The sequence below is a fragment of the Lithobates pipiens genome, unplaced genomic scaffold (assembly GCF_037356315.1).
Source record: "Lithobates pipiens isolate NorthernLeopardFrog02 unplaced genomic scaffold, aLitPip1_a1.2 Scaffold_3, whole genome shotgun sequence".
NCBI classification, from domain to species: domain Eukaryota; kingdom Metazoa; phylum Chordata; class Amphibia; order Anura; family Ranidae; genus Lithobates; species Lithobates pipiens.
The window spans coordinates 33,275,265-33,291,300 of record NW_027507790.1 but is presented as its reverse complement, the minus strand read 5'-3'; the positions used below and the strand labels follow the sequence as shown (position 1 = coordinate 33,291,300).

The window sequence follows — 16,036 nt, the reverse complement described above, 5'->3', positions numbered from 1 at the left end:
GCCCTATACTGCAGCAGTCCTTCATTGGTATAGGGACTGACGTACAGTCTGCTAATCACTAACACACAACCTGCTTGGTCCACAAAAGTTCTTATAAGGACTGGTAACTTGGTATAGGGTGCTACGGTACATAGGCCTGAGTGCAGTACAGTCTGCTGTTCTGTAAGGACCGCTATCGGTCCACAATACATAGGGTTGCCGTGCACTACTGCTGACCGCTGCCCTATACTGCAGCAGTCCTTCATTGGTATAGGGACTGACGTACAGTCTGCTAATCACTAACACACAACCTGCTTGGTCCACAAAAGTTCTTATAAGGACTGGTAACTTGGTATAGGGTGCTACGGTACATAGGCCTGAGTGCGTTACAGTCTGCTGTTCTGTAAGGACCGCTATCGGTCCACAATACATAGGGTTGCCGTGCACTACTGCTGACCGCTGCCCTATACTGCAGCAGTCCTTCAGCGGTATAGGGACTGACGCACAGTCTGCTAAACACTAACACACAACCTGCTTGGTCCACAAAAGTTTTTATAAGGACTGGTAACTTGGTATAGGGTGCTACGGTACATAGGCCTGAGTGCAGTACAGTCTGCTGTTCTGTAAGGACCGCTATCGGTCCACAATACATAGGGTTGACGTGCACTACTGCTGACCGCTGCCCTATACTGCAGCAGTCCTTCAGCGGTATAGGGACTGACGTACAGTCTGCTAATCACTAACACACAACCTGCTTGGTCCACAAAAGTTCTTATAAGGACTGGTAACTTGGTATAGGGTGCTACGGTACATAGGCCTGAGTGCAGTACAGTCTGCTGTTCTGTAAGGACCGCTATCGGTCCACAATACATAGGGTTGCCGTGCACTACTGCTGACCGCTGCCCTATACTGCAGCAGTCCTTCATTGGTATAGGGACTGACGTACAGTCTGCTAATCACTAACACACAACCTGCTTGGTCCACAAAAGTTTTTATAAGGACTGGTAACTTGGTATAGGGTGCTACGGTACATATGCCTGAGTGCAGTACAGTCTGCTGTTCTGTAAGGACCGCTATCGGTCCACAATACATAGGGTTGACGTGCACTACTGCTGACCGCTGCCCTATACTGCAGCAGTCCTTCAGCGGTATAGGGACTAAGAGTTTTGTCACAGGGTGATTTAAAAAATGACAGGCAGAGGAAGAGGCAGGCCCTTCCGCAGGGGTGGTAGGGGTAGGGCAGGAGCAACAGCCTTGAGCCAAAGTGGGAAGTTGCAGAAGGTGCGTTCAATTACTTTAAAGGACGCACCAGACTTGGTTGAGTGGCTCACTCAGCCTTATTCTTCTGCACCCTCCTCATCCTCTCGATCTGCACCCTCTTCTTCACTCTCTGCTATGTGCACCCCCAAAGACACTACCACCAACAACACCACCACCACCACATACCTTCCGCTTGAGTGCAAATGGGGGCCTTCATGCTCCAGTGTTTTAATAGGGACCCCCGTATAAAAAGCATGAGGGTCAAGGACCAGTACTGGGTGGCAACGTACTTAGATCCCCGGTACAAACACAAAATGGCGGAAATGTTACCGCCGTCGCAGAGGGCTGTCAGAATGCAGCACTTCCAGGCCTTGCTTCGAGAAATGCTGCATTCTGCTTTTGCGTGCGCTGGCAGAGGAGCAATTCCCACTCCCAGAGAAGGATTTGCGGGTACCAATCCAACAGCGCCTGCAAGAAGAGGCCGGTTTGAAGATGTGTTGGTGACTTCGGATATGAGGTCATTCTTTCAGCCGACCCATCGACAGGTGTCATCCGGATCCAGCATCAGGGAACGCCTAGACCGTCAGGTGTCCGACTACATTGGGTTAACGGCCGATGTGGACGCTCTGAGGAGTGATGAACCCCTGGACTACTGGGTGGGCAGGCTTGACCTCTGGCCAGAGCTTGCCCAATTTGCAATCGAACTGTTGGCTTGCCCCTCATCCAGTGTCCTGTCCGAAAGGACGTTCAGCGCAGCAGGGGGGATTGTGACCGATAAGCGTACTCGCCTAGCTCACGACAGTGTTAACTACCTCACATTTCTAAAAATGAATGAGGCATGGATCTCGGAGGAATTCAACACATGTGATCAGTAGACCATGTATATGTCTATAAACAATTTTTGGAATCAAGCACACAGACCTTCTTAATTCATTTGGCTCACTTCCCTGACCCAAAAAAGCACACCGTACTATATGCCCCTACCCTCCTCTTTGAAGAGGTTGAGCGGTGTCATATTTCTACTGGGGCTGCTTATTATGAGGGGTTCCCACCATCCCTGTGCTGTGCTGACTTCCTCCTGGGTGTTCTTATTATGAGGGGCTCCCACCATCCCTGTGCTGTGCTGACTTCCTCCTGGGGGTTCTTATTATGAGGGGCTCCCACCATCCCTGTGCTGTGCTGACTTCCTCCTGGGGGTTCTTATTATGAGGGGATCACACCATCCCTGTGCTGTGCTGACTTCCTCCTGGGGCTGCTTACGGTGCTGCTGTCAGCGCTGTATGTCACGGAGCTGCTGTCAGCGCTGTATGTCACGGAGCTGCTGTCAGCGCTGTATGTCACGGAGCTGCTGTCAGCGCTGTATGTCACGGAGCTGCTGTCAGCGCTGTATGTCACGGAGCTGCTGTCAGTGCTGTATGTCACGGAGCTGCTGTCAGCGCTGTATGTCACGGAGCTGCTGTCAGCGCTGTATGTCACGGAGCTGCTGTCAGCGCTGTATGTCACGGTGCTGCTGTCAGCGCTGTATGTCACGGAGCTGCTGTCAGCGCTGTATGTCACGGAGCTGCTGTCAGTGCTGTATGTCACGGAGCTGCTGTCAGCGCTGTATGTCACGGAGCTGCTGTCAGCGCTGTATGTCACGGAGCTGCTGTCAGCGCTGTATGTCACGGAGCTGCTGTCAGCGCTGTATGTCACGGAGCTGCTGTCAGCGCTGTATGTCACGGAGCTGCTGTCAGCGCTGTATGTCACGGTGCTGCTGTCAGCGCTGTATGTCACGGAGCTGCTGTCAGCGCTGTATGTCACGGAGCTGCTGTCAGCGCTGTATGTCACGGAGCTGCTGTCAGCGCTGTATGTCACGGAGCTGCTGTCAGCGCTGTATGTCACGGAGCTGCTGTCAGCGCTGTATGTCACGGTGCTGATGTCAGTGCTCTGTATTACGGTGCTGCTGTCAGTGCTCTGTATCTCCTGCACCCTCTTGTTTGCCTACCCTGGTCCCTGACCTTCCCTCTCCTCCATTGCCTTCATTAGCTCCATAGTCCTGAATTGTCAGAACAATTTCCCAAATAAAAAAAAAATGCTTGTAGTTATCGATCCCAAATTCACCTCATACATGTATTATGCTATTGTCCAGGTGGTGGGACTACGTGCTACCCCCTAATAATTACCCCGTGGCCGCAAATTCGACCTAAAGGTTTGCGAAATTCGCCTCCCATTGAAGTCAATGGAGCCCGCGGCGAACGGTCGTTTTCGCGAACGTTTGTGTCCGTTCGCGTTTCGCGTTCGCGAAACGTCCCGTCGGAAGTTCGTCCATCACTATAATGACCAGTTCTCGAAAATGTCCCATTGTACTCCACTTAAGAAGTTTCCCACTTCTAAGGAACTGGCATCCATTTTTGCTCGGGAGATATTTCGCTTATATGGGCTACTCAAGGTGATTGTCTCGGACAGGGGTAGTCAGTTTGTGTCCCGGTTCTGGTGAGCCTTTTGTGCACAGTTGGGAATTCAGCTTGCTTTCTCCTCTGTGTATCATCCACAGTCTAATGGGGCAGCAGAATGAGCCAATCAGTCCTTGGAGAAACTCCTACGTTTCTATATTTCTGACCATAATAACAACTGGTCAGACCTCTTACCGTGGGTGTAGTGTCCAATAGTGCCTTGGATTCTGCTCCATGCTGCCCGCAGACGCCTGTCTGTGCCTTCTTACCAGGTTGGGGACAGGGTCTGGCTGTCATTTAGCAACCTCCGACTTTGTGTTCCCTCTCTGCACCTCAGTTTGTTGGGCCTTTCCATATTCTTCGCAGGATTAACCCAGTGGCTTACGCATTAGACCTTCCTTCTAATATGTGTATTTCTAATGTATTTCATGTCTTTTCATTAAAACCTTTGGTCTGCAAACGCTTTAACACCTTGGCGCCACGTCCTCATCCTGTACAGGTTGAGAACCATGAGAAGTATATACAGTCCATTGTTGACTCCCGTAGGTTCCGTGGACGCATACAGTACCTGGTGCATTGGAAAGGGTACAGTCAGGGGGAACGCTCTTGGGTCTCATCCTCGGACGTACACTTCATGCCCCTGTCCTCCTCCATGATTTCCATAGGTGTTTTCCCCTCAAGCCTGGTGGTCCTCCAAGGGGGAGGGGTCATTGAGGAGGGGGTACTGTCAGGGCTGGGTTCAACCCTTCCTTCTCAAAGCTGGCCGCTCATCTGTCAAATAATTGGCAGCTCCTATTTCTCCACAGTGACTCACCTGTTGGAGATATCCTGCTCGTCAGTCCTGCCTACTTAAGCCATCCAGTCCAGATGACCTCTGCCTTCGCCTTGGTCGCATCTTTAGCCACTTCGCATCCAGGCCAATTCTGACATTTTTCTCCTACATGTAAAATTCAGAATTTTTTTGCTAGAAAATTACATAGAAAGCCCAAACATTATATATGTTTTTTTAACAAAGACCCTAGAGAACACAATGGCGGTTGTTGCAACTTTTTATCTCACACGGTATTTGCGCAGCAATTTGTCAAACACATTTTTTCAGAAACTAAACAGTTTCATGCTAAAAAAAAAAAAAAAAAAACAGTAAAGTTAGCCCATTTTTTTGCATAATGTGATAGATGAAGATACGCAGAGTAAATAGATACCCAACATGTCACACTTCAAAATTGCACGCGCTCGTGGAATGGCGCCAAACTTTGGTATTTAAAAATCCCCCTAGGCGATGCTTTAAAAAATGTTAATGGTTACATGTTTTGCATTACAGAGGAGGTCTAGGGCTAGAATTATTTCTCTCGCTCTAACGTTCGCGGTGATACCTCACATGTGTGATTTGCACACCATTTTCATATGTGGGCGGGACTTACGTATGCGTTCGCTTCTGCGTACAAGCTCACGGGGACAGGGGCGCTTTAATTATTATTATTTTTTTATTGTTAATTTTACTTTTTTTTTTTTTGTTTGACACTTAAAAAAAAAAATTTGATTACTTTTATTCCTTTTATTGTGAAGTAATGTAAACATCCCTTGTAATAGGAATATGGCACGATTTGACCTAATTACAGTGAGATATGGGGTCAATAAGAACCCATATCTCACCTCTAGGCTGGGAAGCCTAAAATCAAAAAAAAAAAAAAACGATCACGGCTTCCCAGCCAAATCTGCGCTGTTATTTTGAATGCAGAGGCCGGGCGTGACATCATAACATCGCGCCCGGCCTCCGAACGATCATACAGACTCCGGGGACCATCTGGTCCACCGGAAATCTCTATGGTATAATCCGGGGGGTGGGGGGCGGCGGATCCTGTGACCGACTCACCGATGGAAGCGGTGAGTCGGTAGAAGCACCGGAGGGCAGCGGGAGGGGGCGTCCCCTCCTACCACCCGTAAGAACGATCAAGCGGCGAAACAGCCGCTATAATCATTCTTATGGTGCAGGGAATCACCGTCTGAAAATGCCGATATCTAAATGATGTCTGTGGCCTCAGGCATCATTCAGATATACCCCCGAAAAGTCAAGGACGTCCCTGGACGTACCTTGGGCACCAAGTGGTTAAAGATACTCTCCTGTGTTCCTGTTAGCCCTTGTACAGACAGTCGGAGATTCCGTTTTGTCGGATAATCCGACTGTGTGTGGTCTCCATCGGACTGTTTCCGTCAGAGTATCCGACGGACCAAGTTTTCCAACTTGTCGGTAAAATTTTCCGACAACATGATCCGATCGGACCTTGTCCGATCATGTGTAGAGAATTCCCATCGGACAAAGTGCCACGCATGCTCAGATCAAATTCCTACACCAAAGCTATTGGCTACTAGCCTGAACGTAGTCCCATCGTAACAAAATAATGTCATCATGTTCTGAACGATCGGATTTTCCGACAACTTTGTCCGACCGCGTGTATGCAACAGTTTTGGACAAAATCCGTCGGACAAAATCTGACGGATTTGGTTGTCGGAATGTCCGACCATGTGTACAAGGGCTTAGACTTGCTTGGCTGACATTCCTTCTGGCTCCAGATCCTGCTTGTTGTTCTACTACGCTCATCTCTGGCTCCCTGACGTTTTGGTTTGTCTGACTATCAGTTCTGGTTCCTGAACTCTGGCTATGTTTTAACGTTTACTCTGTTTACCTTTTTTTATTTAATTATTATTATTATTTAACTGTACTTCTGTCTCAGTCTGATTAAGGTTTCTGAAACCTAGTCTCCGTTCAGCTGGTGGTGATGATGCGAAATTTGTCAACTCCACTCCCTCCTCCATGCCCTCCTCTTCTAAATTGTCCTACGAACCACCAGTACCCACTAAGTGGGTTCAACGAGTCAGGCTAAAAGATGCCATGCGGTGCTTCAGCTGGTCTGTTTAGGAGACAGAAGCCACACTGGATTAGAGATTTACGTCTGTCCACAGACTCCTTTGACCAGCTGACATTTATCAAAATTAATCATTCCTAGATTAGCAGCAGCTATCAAGCCCCTGATGCCGGTGTCGCTGATTAAGTGTTTATGGGATGTGGAATCTCTACAAGACTGTCTAGGCTGCCTAGCTTTGTGGGTGTTGATTTTATCTAGAAGAAATGTTTTGGTGTAGGTTTTTAATTCTTGTTTGCATCAAGAGTACCTCTATAGCAGTTATGGTGAACCTTGGCACCCCAGATGTTTTGGAACTACATTTCACATTACCCATTTCTTTGCTTAACTACATTGCAGAGTGCATGAGCATCATGGGAAATGTAGATCCAAAACATTTGGGGTGCCAAGGTTCGCCATCACTGCTCCAGAGGGTGCGGTGTGAAGGCACCACCAACACCTAAAGCCCAATTTTTGGCACCTTTTACTTCTATCCAAAGTCTGTGAAACAGACACCAGAATTTATCCAAAAAATCTCTAATCTTGTTCCGAGTGCACTAAGTTGTGGCCTTATCATATCTACTGGCACCCCAAGCCGTTTATAAAATAAAGGTTGTAGGGAAAATGTCATATTTTTTTCTTTATGAATGTAATTTTTGCTGCAGCAGGTTCTATACATGGTACAGATGTGCCACTTTACAAGCAGACTAAGGACTTTACAAGCAGACTAAGGGGATCCCCCCGGTACTATAGTTAAAGGATTTTTTCATTTTTATTGTTTCACTTTAAAGTGGTTGTTAAACCCAAAACCCTTTCCCTGGCAGCCCCTCTGTTTTATCCAGGGATAATGCACTGTATAAGTGTTTTTTTTTTATATAAACAAAGCATCTAAATACCTTTTTTTGCAGCTACATTTAGGCTGGTCATGGGACTTCTGGCCGCTCTGCTACTCCGATCCAGAGCTACAGCGGGAGGGGCCAAGATCTCCCTCTGACGTCAACCGGGGGCAGTCACGTGGCTGCTTGGCCCCTCCCACTGTAGCCTTTGATCAGAGTAGGACAGCGTCCAGAAGTCACATGCCTGGCCTAAATGTAGCTGCAAAAAAGGTATTTAGAGGCTTTGTTTAAGAAAAACTCTTACAATGGATCGGCCGCGTACAAATGTTCGGAATTTCAGCCCGCAAACGACCGATAAGAGTTTTTAGTCAGGAAATGTGACCGTGTGTACGCTCCATCGGACTTTTGCTGGCCTTAGTCCAGCCAGCAAGAGATTAAGAGCATGCTCTCAATTTTTTGGTCGGGAAAAGTTCCTATCCGAAAATGCGATCGTCTGTGGCAATTCCAATGTGCAAAAATTCGTACGCATGTTCGGAAACAATTTGACGCATGCCCGGAAACATTGAACTTCATTTTCTCTGCTCATTGTAGTGTTGTACATCACCGCGGTCGTAATTTCAGCAAACTTTTGCGTGACCATGTGTATGCAAGGCAAACTTGAGCGGAATCCTGTCGGAAAAGCCGTCATATATTTTTCTGACGAGAAATCCGATTGTGTGTACGTGGCATTTGGGCCAGTTCACACCATAGAAACGCAGTCCGGATGCTTTCCATATGCTTTTCTGCATGCGAGTTTTTAAAGCATTCCAGTGTGTTTTGGCGCGTTTTTGATGCAGTTTAGTGCATTTTCCCCTCTCTTTCTTCTTAACCTTAAATAAGGACATGTGTGTTCCAGTGCTTTTTTGGTGTGTGTTCCGGTGTATTTTTGATGTGTTTTACAGCGTTCCAGTACAGTCCAGTGCAGGAAAAATGCAGCATGTGCTACTTTTTTTAGGAGGGGGTGGGGGGGCCGTCTGAGCACAGACATGGATCTGACAGGCAGGGAGGGAGGGGCTGAGGGGAACAGAGGAGAGCTGCAACTGATGGAGGTACTTGAACTGACCACTTTTTCAGGGCTCAGCAGTCATCATTATCGTAGTCAGTAGACAAAGGGGGTCACGGGAAGTGGCAGGACCAGGTTTTTTACAGCTTAGAGAGGGGCAGGTCAGACAGCACAAGCACTATGCTGTTTAACCTGCTAGAAGGGAACAGATCACTTTTTATTTTGTTAGGGTTACAAACAAACATTAGAAGCATCATTAAATCACTGCTTATTTAAAAATGATCTTTTGCATTGATACACGTTCTTCCAGGGCAGTACCCGGACCTCATACCCTTTGTATGCCCAAAAACCTACATAAAAGCTTTCTAAATAAAAACCTGTCAGGGGCTCTAATCTCTCTCCTCTCCATCCAAAGATGAAAAATAGAAAGAAGTTTCTCCTCCAATTGTACATTAACCCTGACATGGCTAGTGAAGTAGATTTGTGTAAAGTTTTGCCGTTGTAGAGGAATATGTGTGGTGAAGGTGGGCTGACAATCTATAGCGGAGCTGAGGGGAGGGGGGCATGTCCGCGGTGCCCCACCTCCTAGAGGATCAGGGTAGCAAATCTGGAATTTCCTTCTGCCACTCCTGCTGTAGAAATCATTTCAAGCTGCCTGGCAGTGAGAGGAAAGTGAGCTTCATTTCCGTTATTCCGCTCCGGCCATCGGATGAAGAGTGGAGGGGACTCCGCATTCCTCCTGGCGGGATGTGTGCCGGGAGGGGGGGCACTACTATGAAACTTTCCTCCTGGACACCTCAGTGCGGACTGCTGTGTGTGTGACGAGGGGGGGCTGGGAGCATGATTGAGCAATCGGCTTCTCTGGGTCGGATGGGAATGAGGAGAGCGCCTGGAAAGTTTGCTGGGATGGAGGGAAGATGGCACGGCCCATGGACTTCACTGCAGGGGACGGGGCTCCTCATCGTACTGCTGGTGCCAATGCTGTGCTGTATGGACTGTGCCAGGGGCCAGGAGCTGAGTCCTAGAGGAAGGAATGTCTGCAAGTCTCCGGGGTAAGACTTCTGTCTGCTGGGGATGGATGGAGGGAAGGGGACACTCACTGTCTGCACACTGCCACTGGCCAGGCGTTGTCCATAGCAACCATTCATCTGATTGGTCACCACAGGCAACACCATCGCCTCTCTGCCCTATACTCTTCTCACTCTCACTTTACTAGGGGGTGCTGATGGTTTGCTAAAGTTGGAAAACAAACAAACAAACAAACAAACAAACAAAAAAGCCAAAACATCTACAGTACAGATGTATACAAATATAAAGAACACAACATCATATCATCATCATAACATATATATATATATATATATATACACACAACTTTGACAAAAAATGTATATAATACAATTGTAAAATAAAGATTGCCAAAAATATATACAACAGAAATACATGTATATATGTGTATATATGTATTTGTATATGTATATGTATATTTATATGTATTAAAGAATATATATATATTATATATATATATATATATATATATATATATATACACACACACACACACACATACAACAACTTTGGCAATATATATATATATATATATATATATATATATATATATATATATATATATATATTTGTAGAAGAAAAAAATGACAAAATAAATATAAAAAACACCACCACCACCAAAAAATTATATAAAATAATAATAAAAATATATATATATATATATATCTTTTTTTGGTGGTGGTGGTGTTTTATATATATCATATTTTTTATAATATATATATATATATATATATATATATATATATATATATATATATATATATATATTTTTTTTTTTAAATACATATATACACATATATACATGTATTTCTGTTATATATATTTTTGGCAATTTTTATTTTAATATATATTTAGTATTAGTATATATTTATATTTAAAAAAAAATATATATATACACACACACAACAACAACTATATACAACACAAATAAATGTATAAACAAAAGATATATATATATATATATATATATATATATATATATATATATATATACCAACAAAATTTATAAAATACAAATATATATGAATATAAGCATAAAAAGAAAACTCTGAAAAATAAAAAAACATTAATATATAAACAAAAGAGAATTCTAGGGGTGGTATCTAAATGAGAAGTTGCTCAGCAAGTCTGGGAACTTGTGGAGTTCAGAACGGTTGAATGTTCCTTGTTTACATCTAGGTATAGTGCCTGCATCAGCCCTACAAATGTATCTAAAATCCCAAACGCAGAAAGCCACTCCTACGCAAAGTCAATTGGACATTTTAGGGGCTGATTTACTAAAGGCTGTTCATTTTCTCTTTAGTTCAGTGAACGAGGTGAAGCTCTGCTGATGTCCATCGTCTCACGATGTACAAGCAAAAATACTGGTTTTGAATTTTCCTTGCACGTGATTTGGTACTCTTTGCAAAGGGAGTTTTCACCACATTCACTAATCTAAAGGAAAATTCTTTTGCAAAATGATTAGCCTTTAGTAAATCAATCCCATAGCGTGTAAGTAAAAAATTGGTCAGCATGCTGGCTTGGGAACTCGTAGATAGATTGAGGCAAGGACATATCTTATTGCACATGATTTTAAATATCCCTCATCTATATAAATAATATTTAACTGCATGTGTGTTTTGTGTACCAAAAACTTTAGGATTGGAATGTGGCACTTTTGTAAGTATAATTAGATTCTGCGTACAACAAAAGGGGAACATGCCAAGTTACACTTCCCCTTCCCAGGAGTCAGTGACAGTATTCTCAATTTTCAAAGGGCTTTTATTTCGGAACTTTTGATTTTTAGTGTTTTTCTTTCTGAGCTCAATAAATATATATTTTAGAACTTTTGTATTCAGAAGAATAATTGAGTGTGCTAGACATCCCTTTATTTATTTTTTGTTGTTCCATGCTAAAAAATCTCTCCTATCGTGTGTTCAAGGCACTGAACCCCCACTGGTGGTTGGTTTGTGGGACTAATGATATGTTGGGTTGGTACATTTCCAATAGGAGGTTCCTAGGATTGCATAACAGACTATTCATTGGTTCATTATGTGCAACTTGTGAAACGTCCTAAGACCGGAGCAAGCACAGAACAATGTCACAGTTTCTATTTGTATGCTGCGTGCTATGATGTGGCTCTTAATGAAGATGGATTTATTTAATTACGGAGCAATCATACCCAGAAAACTACATTCACCAATCAGTTCAAAGTAATCTAACTTCATTATACAGCTTCAAAGTGTATCTAAAGCCTTAACATTTTTATGTGGTGGGAGGCCAACCCATGTCAGGTTTTATTGCTGTGTGTCCCCACAAAGGAGATTAATTCTCTTTTATTTGTCTTGGTAACAAATGTCACAAGCAAGGAAATTCCAAAATTTGAGTTGTCACCAGTATAGGAAAAGAAGGGAATTCCTTCAATGGGAACACTTGTTCTGGTGACAACTGTTTAAGGTTGCCTTTTTCAACCTTTTTTCAACATAGGGGAACCCTTGAAGTAACTGTCTAGTCGCAGGGTACTCTTTCTAAAAATGACTGGATCTACAACTCATGATACAATAGTGTGATGGTCAGTGGGAAGAATGCTCCTTATACTTGTGGTTATTGGGAAGAATTATCTCCTTACAGATAGCTAAAAACATCAATGTGTCAGTGGGAACTTATATGAGAGCCAAAATTTGCTCATTGCTGAAGGACCCCTAGGGTTCCCTAGATCCCTGGTTGAGAAACCCTGGTCCGAGGCCTCTTTCAGACAGATAGACTCTCCTCCATCAGCATGGGGATCTGCCCATAGACTGACATTAAAGTGTTACTAAACACACAACAGTAAAATCAGTCTGTGTATGCAGTAAAGCATGCTTGTTATAATCACTGTGGAACTTAAGGGGTTAATCCTCCGCATTGTGTAAAAGGGCTGTTTGATCCTGTCTTCTCTGATCCTCCACTTCTTCCACAGTCCCCAATTCATCTCCTGATAGAGCAGAATCTTAGAGGCACTCTGCACATGCTCAGTTTGGTGTGTATTGCTAGTGAGTTATTTTTTTCTTGGGAAGGTGCATGTGATTAGCACAGGGCCAATCAGCACTGTCCAGAAAGAGGGTCAGGGGTCATGCAGCCTCATAGGACAGTCAGAGTAGAATGTAAACTTCTCCTACAAGCTTAAATCAGACACTCATAGAAGACATAAGACTGCTATATACTGCTGATGATAAAATGTATTTAGCCGTTTATATTTACAAAAATAATTGCATTACCACATTCTGCGGGAGACCAGATATAGTGAATGCAGGGTCCTGGCTTTAGTAACACTTTAAGCTTCCACTCAGATCTACCTTACAGCCTGACAAGCAAATCTGATTGGACCCCTCATTATAAAAGACCCAAAGACGGAATTAAAGTAGATCTTAGGCCCCTTTCACACTGGGGCGGTGTGGACACCAGTGGTAAAACATCGCTTTACTGTCATTTAGCGGCGGTATTCGGCCACTAGCGGGGCGGTTTTAACCCCTGCTAGTGGCCGAGAAAAGGTTAAAACCTGCAGCGGCGCTTTGCCAGCGGTATAGCCGTGCTGCCCCATTCATTTCAATGGGCAGGAGCGGTGAAAGAGCGGTATACACACCACTCCTTGGCTGCTTCAAAGATGCTGCTCGCAGGACTTTTTTTTACTGTCCTGCCAGCGCACCACTCCAGTGTGAAAGCCTTCGGGCTTTCACACTGGAGTGTGAGGATCGGCTCTTTCAGGGCGCTTTGCAGGCGCTATTTTTAGCGCTGTAGCGCCTGCAAAGCACCCCAGTGTGAAAGGGGTCTAAAGGCAAAACTTTTTTTTCATTTTGGATAGAGTAAGGGAGGTATATAACCCTTGTCATTTTTCTTCTATCTGTGTCCCAATGGGGAGATTTTCATTCACTTCCCGTTCCATAGCCACAACAGGAAGTGAGAGGGAATCCCTGGTTGTCACCAGAACTGGTGTCCCAGTTGGAAGATTTGCCCTGTTTTGGTGAAATAATTTAGTTTTTTTTTTTTTGTTCACTTTCATTAATGGTAATCCTTCTCCACTCTATCCAAAACTCTATCCAAAACTAAAAGAAAGAGATTGCCTTTAGTTAACCCATTTTAATGTTATATTGATTAATGTATTTCATAAAAAAAAAAAGTAGTTGAAAAGACTTCCTGTTTTGTGTACTGGCCAGGAAGTGAAGTGATATCTCTCCAGTGGGATACAGATGATAAAAAAAATCCTTAGCTTTAACAATTTCCTACTCTATCTAAAATCAAAACAACATTTTGGCTTTACTTCAGACTGCATATAATTTTCAGGCAGCATTTCTGTGCACGCATACATGTTTTTTAGGAATCAGTTTCAAGTGTTCTACACGTGTATTCAAGTTCCAGGCCTTTTTTTTTAGCCAATGGACAGCACTAGGTAGAGGAGCTCTTGCTGGATAAAAAGCAACATGTGAAAGCACTTGATTTGCGCATTTTCAGGCACTCCCATTCAAGTCCATGGGGCAAAAACTGGCCTGTTCTACCTCAGAAGTAACTCATGTAGGTTTTGGAGTGCCGGGCACTGAGCTCCAGGCTGAGCGCTGATATGTGAACACCCGCCGTTGTAATATATGGGGATTTGGAGGTTGAGCAGTTTAGAGCTTTGAGCTGCAAACCTGTCAGATGTAAATGAGGCCTTCTAGTTGTTGGCTGCTGTAGCTGTTAACAAATTCTTTTTGGAGGGAATACTGCTGCTGATAATGAATTATATTGTGTGCCAATAAATCTTTTTTAATGTTAAAAATATATCGTTTTATCCAAACTCATTATGGTTCAGAACCCTGCAAGGTGTAATTATAGTCAGTGGCAGAGACTTCATTAAGAGGCGAGTACTATGAGACTATAGTGACAGAGTTCTCCCTGCTGGGCACAAGTGATCAGAAGTAGTTTTATAATTAACAACTTGTCTGGATTGCAGAAAATGGTTATTCTCAGTCACTCCTATTTGACTGTGGTGCCACAATGCAAACATATTAGCCATATGCTTTACGTGAAAACATTGGCTCCACTAAGCCATTTATGTCTATTGCCATGTGATTCTACCACTTGTACAGGCTCTGAAAACGCTAGCAAACAAAATTTGTTGGTAACGAAAATAAAAACATACCCAAGTTTGACCACTGGCCATTAGGCATACACGCTGAAGACCGGTGCACAAGCTAGGATGTCCAATTCCTCATGTGATAAATCCAAAGCAAAAAAAAGCTGGCCACCTGGTACACTCTTCTGGTTACTCTTTACTGGCTACATAGTATAAATGCAGTGTAAAAATGCTATTTAGTATTTATACTATGTAGCCAATAAGGAGTAACCAGAAAAGTGTACAGAGTGGCCAGCTAATTTTTTTCTTAAAATGTGTTGGTAGCTAGATTTTGAAACAACCAACATCCCTAATCGAATACATAATACAACATACATTTCCCATGGCACTTTAAAGGCCATAATATGTAAACCAAAATCATCAAGGTTAAAAATGATAACAAACTTTATTTACATTATTTGTTAAAAGACATACAATTCCATAATGACTGGTATACAAAAAAATACAATATGTCATAAAATACTCAGAAAGACCCTAAATGGGGAATGGTTATAGCGTTTCCATTGTGCTTGGCACATCTACACTGGTCTCCAAATCTGAACAAATCCAACATGTTTCAAGGTATTTATTTTCTCCAGAGGTACAAAGGGTATCACATACTGTATTACAAACTGTAAATAGAAAAGCAATCCAAATTAAAAACATTCCAGAGTATGAGAATGCCTCTCCTCCTGTCACCGACCACCAGCCAAAACAGGACTTGCCTGAGGGAGGAAATGCAAACACTTGAACCACCAGAGATGCAGCCTCAACGATCTACAGATTGTTTTTTTTTTTTTAGAAGGACTGGATGTATTACATTCGCCCCTTCCTCCACCTCTGGGCCAGTTGGAAAGCACAGTGCGCTTCACGCATGCACAGTAGGGAGCTGGCTGTGAAGCCAAGAGCGGAGGCAGCACCCGAGAGTCGATCTGAAAATCGGCTGGGGTGCCAACATTGTGGGCTCCTTGGACAGGTAAGTGTCCATATATTAAAAGTCAGCAGCTACAGTATTTGTAGCTGCTGACTTTTATTTTTTTTCCCCCAGTCAGAACACCGCTTTAATTTGGCTACACCTCATACCCACTGTGCCCCTGAAGAAGAGAAAAAGGAATATCTCAAAATGCGTTGGGTTTGTCCTAGCTCAACGACCCAGAAAGTCCATAATGGGGGAATAGGTGCTTGGCATGTCCATACTGGCCCCTGAGCTAGGATAAACCCATCACATTATGAGATATTCTTTTTTCTCCTATTCAGGGGTACAATGGGTATGACATGCAGCCAAATTAAAAACATTGCAGAGTATGAGGATGCCTGATACCTATCACCGACCGCTAGCCAAAACAGGACCTGAAAACACTGGGGCCACTGGAGCTGCAGCCTCAGGGATCTATAGATTCTTTCTTAGAAGG

The 16,036-nt window shown here is 43.9% G+C and overlaps 1 protein-coding gene across 1 annotated transcript in view; it reads left to right on the top strand.

Moving 5' to 3' along the window:
* Nucleotides 1–9,064: 9,064 nt before the first annotated feature.
* SCARF2 (scavenger receptor class F member 2) overlaps nt 9,065–16,036 on the top strand; it is a 319,293-nt gene continuing 312,321 nt past the window's right edge. The window contains exon 1 of the mRNA XM_077461426.1: nt 9,065–9,501. Coding sequence (XP_077317552.1) covers nt 9,290–9,501 — 212 coding nt within the window. The 5' untranslated portion in view covers nt 9,065–9,289. The remainder of the gene's footprint in view (nt 9,502–16,036) is intronic.